Raw genomic sequence first — 13,087 nt, forward strand, 5'->3', positions numbered from 1 at the left:
GGACCAACACAGTTACAACAATTCTGCATACAAATTCCCAAAACTCATTTCAGCACTTATGGGTTTATAATATGAGGATTTGTTTTTCCCTTTGAGAACCCTGCCAAGGTTGCTGTCTATATTTATTGGTATTTTTTCCTGCGGTGGGTCTATCAAGACAGTGGGTATTGATATCCCACTTTTCAGCTGATGGAGTGAGAACATCAAAAAAAATTGAAGATATAAGGGCTGGTTCTGGCTGAGCAACCCAATTTACTTCCTGTCCCCCGCAGAAACATCAGCCTTTTCTAGTTAGGCTTTTAACTTAATTTGTTTTTCACTTCTGTCACTTTTTAAAATGAGCCAGTTGCATCCCTACATGGGATGTCAAGGGTTTGAGTTAATTTCTTCTTGTCTCCGCTTTGGAGCTCTGTGTGAAGAACATCCAACCCATGATGAATCTTCTGTTGCTCCTTCTTATAGCTTAATAGATTCCAAGGCCATAAGGGACCATTGTGATAATCTAGTCTGATCTCCTGAATAACACAGGTCATAGAACTTCCCCAAAATAATTCCTGGAGCAGATCTTTTAGAAAAACATCCAGTCTTGATCTAAAATTTGCCAGTGATTGAGAATCCACCACAATCCTTGGTAAATTCTTCCAGTAATTAATTGCTCTCACTGTTAAAAATGCACGCCTTATTTCCAATTTTTGTAGCTTCAGGTTCCAGGCATTGGATTGTATTATTCCTGCCTCTGCTAGATGGAAGAGCCCATTATTAAATATTTGTTCCCCATATAGGGAGGTGTAGATTGTACTCAAGTCACTCCTTAACCTTCACTTGGATAAACTAAATAGAGTGAGATCCTTCAGTCTGTCCTATAAGTCAGGTTTTCTAATCCTTTTGTCATTCTCTTGAGTCCTCTCCAATTTATCAACAGCCTTCTTGAATTGTGGGCACCAGAACTGGACACAGTATTCCAGCAAATGTTGCACCAGTGCCAAATGCAGAGGTGAAATAACTTATCTATTCCAGCTCAAGACTCCCCTGTTTATGCATACAAAGATCACGTTAGCCCTTTTGGCCACAGCATCTTAGGGGAGCTCATGTTCAGCTGATTATCCATCACAACCCCCAAACCTTTTTCAGTCATTGCTTCCAATGATAGAGCCCCTATCCTTTAAATACAGCTTACATTCTTTGTTGCTAAACATATACATTTACATTTAGCTATATTAAAACATATACTGTTTGCTTGCACCCAGCTTACCAAGTGATCCAAGATTGCTCTGTGTGAGTGACCTGTCCTCTTCGTTATTTACCACTCCACCAATGTTTGTGTTATCTACAAACTTTTATCAGTGATTTTATTTTCTTCCAGGTCATTGATAAAAATGTTAAAAGGCATAGGGCCAAAAACCAATCCCTGTGGGACCCCACTAGAAACACACCCACCTGCATTTTGAGAGCTCTCAATTAGACAGCTCTTAACCCATTGAATGTGTGCCATATTAATTTTATATCTTTCTAGTTTTTTAGCCAAAAAGTCACGAGTTACTTTTACAGAAGTCTATTACCTTTTTCCTGACACAACTGCAAGAACCTCAGCTGATGGTGATTTCGTAGGGTACCAGAAAAGTCAGTCAATATGTGGTTCTGTTGTGTTGAGCCTTAATGTGGCTTGAAATCTTAAATTGCCAAAGGTGGGTGAAAGGTGGCAGGATATGATTTTAACCGATATACATGTTATGTAAAGCTGTTGAAAGAAAACACAGTGACGGCTAAGGAATGATGTAAATTGAGTTTTTTGAACAAAAAGTCTTTCAGGCCTCATGGTGAATTTGCAGAATTGTAGCCACAGGCAAAAGTGTTCTTAAGATAAGAGCAAGCATGTAGGTATGGACCATACGGCACTTGTTTCGGTTGCTACTCCTTTTGGATGTTGCTTTTCTGGACAGCACTTGTCGGTTTGCTTATGCATGACAGCAAGCTAATGGGAGAACTGTACTGCATCTCACTCTTGGCTGAGACTTTCAGCACTGTTGCAAACCTGCTGGGACTGAGGGATTTATAGTCATACAGTTGGGCCTTTTTTTTCCTGGTGCTGAAAGATGTTCTGACTAAACAAGATGTTCCTGGGGAAACAGGCAATAGTACCATCTACACAGTTGTGTTCTGAGCAACTTCTGAGAAGGGAAACTAAAGTTCCTACTATTACTGCTGTCATAGTTAAATGGTGAACTGTACTTCAGACCCCTCCTGGTCTCTTCGAGGGCACCCCTCTCAGGCCTCTAGCTGTTGCCTTTCTTTGGGTAGAATTACAGGATTCTCCCACTCTCAGACAAGGCTCTGGGTTGCAGTCCCCTGTGATGAATTGTGAGTACCTCAGCAGGCCTGACTTACCTTCAGTGCCAGTAGCTTTGCTCCCTCTGGGAGCAGTGGTAGTGGTGAGCAGTGACCAAACAGCCTTTGCTTAAATACTTTTTCTTAAAGCAAAGCATTTACTTAGAACCAAAGCATTTAAGAGAAAACCTGTGTCTCCCTATGGCTTACATTGTCTGGGTCTGGGGGAAGGCTCAACTTCTTCAGATTCCCTCTGCAGTTTTACTCTGTCAACCTGTCACTCTGGACAGCTCCTGATTGACTCTCCTTTCCTTTCATGAGCGGGGCATTTAACTATTTATAGCCCTTTGATTTGTTAGTTCTTAGCATTGGCAGAAGAGTTTTCACTTCGGCTTTGAGCCTGGAAGTATGCCATTGGCCTGTAGTTGCCCCCCAATGTTTGCTGGGGGGTTGCTTATCTATAGCTATTGTGTTGTTTTCCACAGCCCCCTATTAAGTTATATCAATGGATTAATACAGGAAAGTTTTATAACTCAGTAAACAATAACTTCACCTCACTGACCAAGTCACATAGGGCACATCTACACTGCAGTCAAAAATACATTTCTGGCCTGTGCCAGCTGACTCGGGCTCGCAGGGCTGAGGCTAAGGGACTGCTTAATTGCTGTGTAAATGCTCTGTCTGGAGCCTGAGCTTTGGGATCCTCCCTTCTTGCACGGACCCAGAGCCTGGGCTCCAGCCCAAGCCTGAACATCCACACTGCATTTAAACCGCCCCTTAGCTCAAGCCCCACAAGTCTGAGTCAGCTGGCATGGGCCAGCCATGGGTGTTTAATTGCAATATAGACATATCTATAAGGTACATCTAAGCTACAAGAAACAAAACAAAACTTCCGCAGCAGCGAGTCGCAGAGCCTGGATCAACTGACTTGGTCTCATGCTGCAGGGCTAAAAATAGCAGTGTAGAAGTTCCTGCTCTGGCTGGAGCCCAGGATCCAAAATCTGGCGAAGGGGGTGGGTCTCAGATCCTGGGCTCCAGTCTGAGCAGGAGCCATCTACACTGCTGTTTTTAGCCTAGCAGCACGAGCCTCAGTCAGTTGACTAGACAATGAGACTTGCTGCTGCAGGAAGTTTTTTGCATTGTAGGCAAACCTGTCTGATCATCACAACAGTTCTTACTGACTCCAGCTCTCCCCAGGTGAAGGGCTCAGTTTATCTGTCATAGTCAACATAGAAGCAACCTCTTAAAGGGGATTTCTGATATTTAGTCTCCTCTGCTTAAACAACCAAACCCTTTGTTTCAGAGATGATTCAGTTGAGGCTGGCTTCCGGAGTTCACAAAAACTGCTAATCTTCTACTGCTTCTCGTGGCATCCCCACTTGTAGCTGGCTTCTGCTAAAATATATCTGTTAGATATCTTAAATCTTTCATTGATTTATAACAATATTTAGGTATTTCTCACTTACTATAGTGATCTTAAGAAACAGGATTGGATTCATAACAGAACCAAACAATGAGAAACAGGTAGTGAGATGATCTCCCTTCTCTCTCTGATTTCTCTTCTGATTACTCTTTGTTTAGTTTTTCCCGCTATGAGTGTGCATGCTTGTGCTATGTCAGTACTAAAGAAAACTCTTGAATTGGATTGTCAGATGGAAGGCCAATATCACTAAATTCTTTTGATGTCTTGTCTCCGACTGCTGGTGGGAGGATGAAAAAATCCATTGTCTATACTTGCACCTCACTTCCTACACTCCCTCCGTTCCCACCCTCTCAGAATTAAGAGATAACCAAATAAAAGGTAAGTAAATTACTGTTCTGGGAGAAGAATGCCACTGGGGGATTTTTGTCTCAAAAATACACAGAGCTTTTTATTCAGTGATTGTTGTCAGTGACAGTTTGTAGTGAGCGGAATTCCTCTTTTCCTTTGTCCGAAGACTTCTTACTAAGTAGGTTACTTAATGGAGAGATTTTTCAGTGACACATAGCTGGGAGTTAGGAACATTGAATTTTGATGGGAATTGAGCACCAAGCTGTCATTTTCTTTGAAAATCACCCCCATAGTACTTTTATGGCCTAGTCTTTGTTCCTTGTGTGTCTCAGCACCTCCCCCATTTTAGGCTTGGGTACTGACTATTGAAAAGCTTAGGATGCAGCTTGTTAGTTACAGATTGCTGACTAATGGTGCTGAAATTTCTAGTTTTAATACTGTTTTCTTTTCTGACTTGTTTCTAGGATGCTACAGTTATCCCCCACCTCATGGCATTGCTTAGTAGGTCTCGATATACTCAAGAATACATATGTCAGATCTTCTCACATTGCTGCAAAGTAAGGAAAGAGAATAAATATTCTCCATGAGGGTTCTTGTGTTTCTGCCATTTAGAAACTGTATAAGATAATATTGACTTCTATGGCTGGAACAGTAGCACAATAAAGACTGAATCCCCCCTCCCCGGACCCCCCCCAATTTGCTGATAGTGTTTCTGGGATTATAGGTGGATACTGCTCTTGGATAAAGTAAAGTTTGCAGATAATAAGAACTTTGGGTTTATTGGGAATTAGAGTGTATTAACTAAAAAAATAAAAACAAAAATTGAATGAAACATAAAACTTCATTGTCAGCATGATTATATTTGAGGATTTCAGTTTTTCTTTTTGCTCTGCTTTGGGAATTTATTGAATAAACCTTAGCTCAGACTGCCTCTGTCCTCTCAAGGCAGCCATTTTGTACCCATGATATTTTGTATTTTGAGAGATTATAGACCAATGAAAAGTGTTCTTGTATTAAAATTGTACTCTTCCTCATTAGTTCTTATGCAGTGAGTATGCATGTGTATCTACTCATGGAATTGCAATTTTGTATTAAACTGAGAACTGAAACTAAAGTGACTGATCTAATTCAAATCTTAGATCTTAAAAGAGGCTTTCTTTTAGCAAAAGTATCAGATATGTAGAGGAAAACTGTTACAACACAGAACACTAGAGCGAAATATACAAATTAATCTAAAGTTTGTGGTTAACATGGTGAAAGAAAGACACTCCAGTTCCTATTATTTCTGCCCATTTATCTTTTATGTGGAATTTTATTCCAACATTACCTTAAATCCTGATAATCTTGCATTAGTTTGATGAAATCAAGGATTATCCAGTTTAGTCAGTTACTCTGGGGTCACTTATAAGATGAAAATTAGAACCTTTAAAATATTAAATAGATTGCTCAAATATGTGTTTTTTAACAAGAAAAAAATTCCAATTGAAAACTGAGTAAGAAGATATAGTTTGGAAACGTTTGCTTTAGAATGAACGCTGTGTTACAACAATTGTTAGCACATTATTGTAGAAGTGTTAGCACAGGATTGATTGTATAAAACACAAGCTTGCATATAAACGAAAGTAGTAGCTCAGCAGCACTACACAACCAAATCAGGTATATGAAAACTGGATCTCTTACCCTTGAGTATCCAGCTCTACTGTGAAAAGGATGAATTCTGCCTTGCTCTCCCTGACAAAATGAACACCTTGCCCTGTTTTGTAAAACTTGCCAACTTTTCTGTATCATAAATATTTAATTAACTAAACCAAACCCCATTCACTAATTAAGAAAAAAATAAAAAAAGTCTTCTATAGCCAGTATGCTATTTTCACTGAACTGAAAAAATTGGGACATTTAGTTTACCATGAATATTTTGAAAATGTCACATTTTACAGCAAAAACTATGAGCATGTAGGGCACACTGAATACATGAGTGTGAATGATTGAAAATGTAAATGAGTAATGGCAAATGAAATAGTTGACATAAAATAAATCCCAGAATCGTAACAAGAAAACACTACTGTTTTAGAATAGGTAAGAGGATCAGATAATACAAAGAGAAAGAGAGACGCAAATTTTTGATGCTTTGAGGTCTTCTGAAGCTGTTTCTTAAATGGGACAAGAACTTGATCTTTGTTTTTCTAGGTAAATAGAATCTTTCATGGGAAACTTGAAAATACCTTTTTTTTCTTTTTAGCTGCTTTATTCCATGGGTACAAGACCAAGCGACCAAAACAAATGCCCTACTACTGTGCCTTCAGATATAATACCAGCCAGCTGATATGTCAGAGTCTAACATACTTGCAAGGGTTAAAGAAACCTGTTTTTCTGTCTTGTACAGATAGGCAAGATATCAAACACCCATGAAAGTTTCAATATGCCTGTGGCCGTAGATAGTTCTGAGCTTGTTTAATGAAAGCTACTATCTTCCCTTGAACAGATTGTGTGCTGGAGAGAATCTTTCTGATTGATTTCTCTGGGGAAAACACTTCACTATGAATACTGGTTTTAGGTAAGCTTCAACATGTATTTTAAAGGGTTATTTGTGCTTCAATGTATTTTTTTTCTTTTGTTTACTTTCTAGGCAGGTGGTCTAGCATTTGTGAAGATAACTGACACCACACTCTTCTTAAGAACCAGTGTTCCTGTGAAGGGTTCCCCACTGCCTCCCTCTTCCTGGGCAGAAGGTCAGCTCAGGTCGCGGGAGGCTTCTTTGCCTATCAGCTTTTTTCTCTTTTCCACCTCAAATTTCACTGAGGACAGCAGACATTTTCCTTAGATAGAAAATCCTTACTCAATGTTGTTAGTATGGTTGCATACTTCCTTTTGTTTGCGGCATATCTTTTACTATTTACACTGAGAGTTTTGAGCTAAAAAAAAAAAATTGAGTGGCAATGACTGACAGAATGACGACTCTGGAGAGATTTTGGATGGACATGAAGGGGAATGCTGGTTCTTGGGACAAGTGGGTGGCCTGTTCTTTACATACAAATCTTGGACACCATCTGCCTATAAAATAAACAAAATCAATTTAATTGAAAACTAAGCTACAATAATGCACAAAGCATTGTAAAATGCATGTTGAAACTTACGTTGGAAGGGCATTCGGGGTTCAGGTTCTCTCTGTCACAGTTAATCTGTTTTCAGGGAAGGTGGCATAAATGAAGAAGCTTTATTACTACTTTTAATTGTCAAAGTGAGCTTTTTATTTTTAAAAGGCCTATTTTTTTGATGCATGATTGTATGGTACCAAAATTTTGAAAATTAGCACTGGAAATTTCATTTGAATGTAATTGCTATTACTGTTTAAATAACACCTTGATCAGCTATGCAGGATAAATGAAATTCACCCCCTGCAGCAGTACAGCACAACGCTTATGAACTAGCTAAATCCCTCTTAAGCCTCATTCTAAGGATGTAAGTGGGCTGTAGCTAGTTTGTAGGCCTTGTGTTGAACTTCTGCATAAGAGTCTGTAGCATCCAAAGATATTTTCGAGTCTTTTTGATGTTTGTCATCATAAATTGTTTGTTACATGGTTCTTTTGAACATCATCTGTAATAGGCCATGCTATTTTGTTGAAAGTCAACTTTTTATGATGATCTGTAAGAATGATGTGTAATCAAGAACTGTTGTTTCTGTTCCCCAAATGCTACATCCAAGGAAGATTTAAAACTGAAATACCTTGAATCTTTGGAGGACAGGCACAGTATCATTAAAATAGGTCCTAGAACTCCACCATTGTACTCAGAGTAACAAAAGCAATTATCCCTCATTATTGACACAGTTTCTGAGATATCTGAAATTAAAAATGAGTTATATAGTGTATAATCAAGTCTTCACATGTCTAGATTTAAAACAACTTACTATTTATTGTTGAATAAGCCTGACAGTAGAGTTCTTAAATTTGGGCTATTAATACAAAGTCAGATTTTCAAAGATATGTATACATATATTAAGCATACCTGATTTGTTCAAGGAAACACTTTAAGTGCATGTCCAAACTGAATATTTTTGCATGCATGTCTAGTTGTGCAGCTAACTAGCCATGAGTGCACACAAATAACTCATTTGTGTATTCATGGTGGTATTTACACACAACAAATTAGATGATTCTCTTTGAAAATCTGGCACATGGGAACTAGATAAGTGATATATTTATCAGGTTACAAAAACAAGTTAAAGCAATTCTTGATTTCAATTTCATTCATTTCTCCCCCCGTCTTTTAATATCTCTTCTTCAGCTTCGACACTGGCATAGCTGCGGCTTTAAATCATCGCCTCAGCCACTTCTGTGTGCCAATGTAAGTGTTTTTCTACAGCAAAAAAAGGTATTTTAATTGCATTTTTTGATAGGAAGTTGTCAGTGGTAGCAGCTGAAGCATCTTAAAGCATCAGATATGTTATATGTAAAAATAATTTTCATGGTTTTTCTGGAAAGGGATAATTATAAATGAAGTACTAAAAATATTTTTCATAATACCTTTTAAAAAAAACAAACTGTTTTTAATGACTCTTCAGAAGCTTGGAAGTGAAATGTCTCTACCATTGTCAGATGCACAGAGGTCTGTAGTTCATGTGTGCCAAGTTGGTATAAGTATGAAACAGAATACTGAAATCTTCATTCTGGCAGGAAGACCATTAGCATTTAGGTTGCAAATCAATCAAGAAAATCAGGCAGTGTTTTGCAGGTCAAATTTGGTGTTTCCCACCTTTCTCTCTTTCAGCCAATCAGATGGCTACAGAGGCTGTGCACAGAGTAGACATCATACCAATGTGGGAGCGCCAGAGCAGATACTGGAGATACATATTTTATTCTAGGGTGTTTATACTGAAGTTTATTGTTAGGAATTATGTGGTTTGTGGTGACACATGCTGTCACGGCTGTTGACTCTATTTAGAAATTTAACTCTATGAGCCAAAACCTGACTCTTACACATTTGTAAAGACAGTACTAGTCCCTTTACTCCCCCATATAGGGATTGTACACTGGCCTGACCAGTATAGAGGATGAGCAGATTGGTGTGCAAGGGGCCATAGAGTTGTTCCACAGGAATGGATACAAGGAGCTATTAAAAGCGGCGGTGTGTGGTGACTGGGGGTCCTGCCCTTCTCTTCCCATGCAAAAGCTAAGCAGAGACCACTATAGCCTTGAGGGCATAGCAGCTCCTGTCAAGCAGCCATGGGGTATAGTGTAAACCAGGAATGGGGAACAAAGGTATCCCCTGGAATGGGAGCAGGGAGGAGTCTGTCAGGGTTGTGCCTTTTTCCTCCAGACGTCCTCTGTCTTGATGAGGCCCATCATCCCCATCTGATGTCTCTGTTTTGAAGTTGCCAGCCAGTTCTGCAGGTTGGGGCAGTCCTGCCCTCAAAGGTGGGTTGTCATGGGAAGAGGCAGTGGGAGTAGAGTCATGCACTCAACTTCCAGGGGAGGAAGAGCTCACTGATCACCTAGGATTCACTGAGACTGCTGAGGGTGGGAGGTCCCCTGAGAGTTCCATTCCTCCTCTGCCTCCATACAGCCTGGCCAGACCACAGAGATCTTGAGACTTTTGTACTGTAGAGGAGACATGGGATCAGTATTTGGACTTGAATTGATTTCAAACTGAGTTTTTGAAAACTGAAAAATGTTTAACACCTCAGACGCTTATTTTTACTTGCTCTTTAAGTACTTAAGGTTGGTGAGCTGTCTTTACAGTTGATGTATTTGAAATAGTATTATAAAAAACTTTTTAAATCTAGATTACATGTGTAGGAGTTACTAGTGTAGGAGTGAGACACTACTCTCGCCACACTGTCAGTTGATGCACATTCTGATATATGGGAACAGTTTTAGAATTGGTTACTTGCTATCTTTTCTGGGGTTGTTATTGCTGAAAATGCATGGGATTAGCAATGGAAGAGGTGTTGCAGATTATTGAGAATCTTATATAATATTGCAAAGATTGAAACAGTATATTGCTAGCAGCCCTATATCAGCTATGAAAAATTAAATTTCCATTGTCAATTATTGTAGAACTCATCCTTCATTAATTAAAATGTTATAACTTCACTCACTCTACTCCTAATCTCTCTAGTTTTGGTATTTCCTTTCAAGAATGAGAATGAAAATGGCTATAAATAAGTAGGTCAAGCTCAACAGATGTAACAGAAAGTTAGCTTCAGACGGTAAAGAAACTAGCACATTTCCAATGTACAAAGCAAAGAATGGCAGGAAAACCTGCATTTTAGTACTTACTGAAGTTACAGTTAACAGAAAGCCTCTTCCACATTTGTTTTTTAAAAGAATAAATACTCCTTTTTTTCCCTTTATAGGGTCCAGATCATCAGACAATCTTGTTTAACCATGGAGCAGTTCAGAATATTGCTCACCTATTAAGTTCCACGTCCTACAAAGTAAGGCATTAAAACTGCTTGAGATTTTGATTTCACATCAGTTATAAAAGCAATCAGTATTAATTTAATTATAGAAATTATATGTATTCATATATAGATAGATACACACACACACACACAAAAGTATGCAATACACGTTTTTTGGGTGCCTATTGTTGTTTTTGTGTGGTGTATAGAGATATACAGAAAACTGCCACAACATATCTGGGTGCTCTATAAAGTTAAAATCCAGTAATTGAAATAGAGCTTGACTTAGAGGCAAGCAGCCATTTTGCCAAACAAAAGAAAATGAAGACATCTTAAAAGAAAGAGCTGGTGAAAAGGGGAGCATAGATGAGCTGACCTGGATAGAAGTAAGTCAAGTATGTGTTGAAAACTTGATTATGTAGCTGAAAGGGCCTGTGAGTGGTTTTTATTCCACCGAATCCTTTGGAGTCTGGGCTCTACCATATGCTTTTGTTTTTGAAATCCATCCTGGATGGGTCAAGTACCAATGAAGAATGGTGATTTGATTGCACAATGTTGTCGTGAAGTGGTATTTCTGGGACAACATCACACTGTATGAATTTGGATTTGGTGGCAGTGGTACCTCTAATGGCTATTTGCTGGCAGTCTGAAACTAAATTTTCAAAGCCTGATTCAAAGAGAGAGGCTGAGCAAAATTCCACAGTTTTACTCAAAACTGCATGTCTGAGTGCACACACAGATGCATACATGTTCTGTCTAAGGCTTTGAGAATTTGGTCCCTCGGGGCTAACATGTAAGTAAATACATAGTTTAAACTATGTCTGTTGGTATATGCTTGTGGAAAACATGACTGTGGATTAAAGTCAGTGCTGTGACCTTGTGGAGGCTAAGCCATTATGAAAGGTTTTTAGACAAGGAGCATCTTATACAAATAATTAACTTTGAACAATGTCACCCTATATAAACTTTCAGAATGAAATCTTTGAAAGTAAATAGTTACCTCCCTGATTTTTTCAGGTACTACATTTAAATAGATCTAAGGCTATATTTGTTATCTTTTGGGGTGAGACTGTATCTTACAGTTCACAGATCCATAGGTATAAAGGCCAGAAGAGATCTTTGTAATCATCCAGTTTGATCTCCTGTATAACGGGCCATACAGCTTCACCCAGTGACTTCCTGCATCTATCACAATAATTTGTGGCTGATCTAGCCTCTTAGAGAGAGATCCAGTCTTGATTTAAAGATTTCTAGTAATGTAGAATTTGCTACATCTCTTGGTAATCTGTTCCAATGATTAGTTACCTGAGTGTTTAAAAATTAACATCTTATTTCCAGTCTTCAGTTTCCAGCCACTGGATCTTTTTATACCTTTACTTTTAGCAGTCAGAGACCTCTATCAAGTATCTTCTTCCTGCGTAGGCAATTATGGACCATAGTCAAGTAGCCTCTTAATCTTCAATAAGCTAAGTAGTTGAGCTACTTTCATTTTTTATTATAAGGCAGGCTTTCTAGATCATGAATCATTCTTTAGTTTTACTCTGAGCCCTTTAAAATTTTTCAACATCCTTTTTGAAGTGTGGACACCAGAACTGGACAAAGTATTCCAGTGGTGGTCTCACCAGTACTGTGTACTCTAAGTAATATCACCTATCTCTACGTATTCAGTATTCTCCCCTATTTGTACGTGCAAGAATCACATCAGCCCTTTTGCCCACAGCATTGAGAAGCTCACATTCAGTTGGTAGTCAGCAATAATCCCTGACTCCTTTTCATTGTCACTGAGGCCTCCATCCCATTGTAATAGTAATGGGAGATTTGATTATTAGGTAATAGTAATGGGGGATTCGATCATTAGAAATATAAATAACCGGGTTTGTGATGACTGAAAGAATGGCATGGTGAATTTCCTGCCGGGCGAAGGTTGCAGATGTCTTTAGACATCTAGACAGGCTTATGTATAGTGCTCGGGAGGAACCAGTGGTTGTAATACATATAGGTACCAATGACATAGGGTAAGTAGGGGAGAGGTCCTGGAGGCCAAATTTAGGCTGCTAGGTAAGAGATTGAAATCCAGGATTTCCATGATAGCGTTCTCTGAAATGCTTCCATTTCCACACACAGGTCCAGTTAGATGGGCAGAACTACAGGGTCTAAATGCATGGATGAGATAATGGTGAAGGGAGGAGGGATTTAGATTTTATTAGGAACTGGGGAACCTTTTGGAAAAGGAGGAGCATATGTAGGAAGCATGGCTCCACATAAACCAAAACAGAAGCAGATTGCTGGCATGTAAAATTAAAAAGGTGATAAAGTTTTTAAACTTAGGGCTGGGGGAAAGCCGACAGTTGTGAAGGAGTACATGGTTCAGACAGAGATGTTCCTTAGGGGAGAAACAGTCAAATGAAAGAGTCCCATTCGTTTACATCACATAATGGCAGACAGCTGAAAAAGTGACAAATTTTATAAGTCTGTAAACTAAAACTGATGAATTTGAGTGCCTTGTATTAAATGATGATATTGATATAATAGGCATCACAGAAACTTGGTGAAATGATAATCAATGGGACACAGTAATACCCCGGTAG

General features: G+C 38.9%; 1 protein-coding gene across 10 annotated transcripts in view; it reads left to right on the forward strand.

The window, feature by feature from the left end:
• Positions 1-13,087, forward strand: part of ARMC8 (armadillo repeat containing 8) — a 184,486-nt gene that overhangs the window by 76,998 nt on the left and 94,401 nt on the right. For 9 of the 10 annotated variants that reach the window (XM_048862922.2, XM_048862926.2, XM_048862928.2 and 6 more), the window contains 3 exons: positions 4,561-4,653; positions 8,381-8,440; positions 10,452-10,532. In XM_048862922.2, the coding sequence (XP_048718879.1) occupies positions 4,561-4,653; positions 8,381-8,440; positions 10,452-10,532 (234 nt within the window). The remainder of the gene's footprint in view (positions 1-4,560; positions 4,654-8,380; positions 8,441-10,451; positions 10,533-13,087) is intronic. The other variant, XM_075132276.1, reaches the window with a different exon arrangement.

This window comes from Caretta caretta, chromosome 9 (genome assembly GCF_965140235.1).
Source record: "Caretta caretta isolate rCarCar2 chromosome 9, rCarCar1.hap1, whole genome shotgun sequence".
Lineage (NCBI taxonomy): Eukaryota > Metazoa > Chordata > Testudines > Cheloniidae > Caretta > Caretta caretta.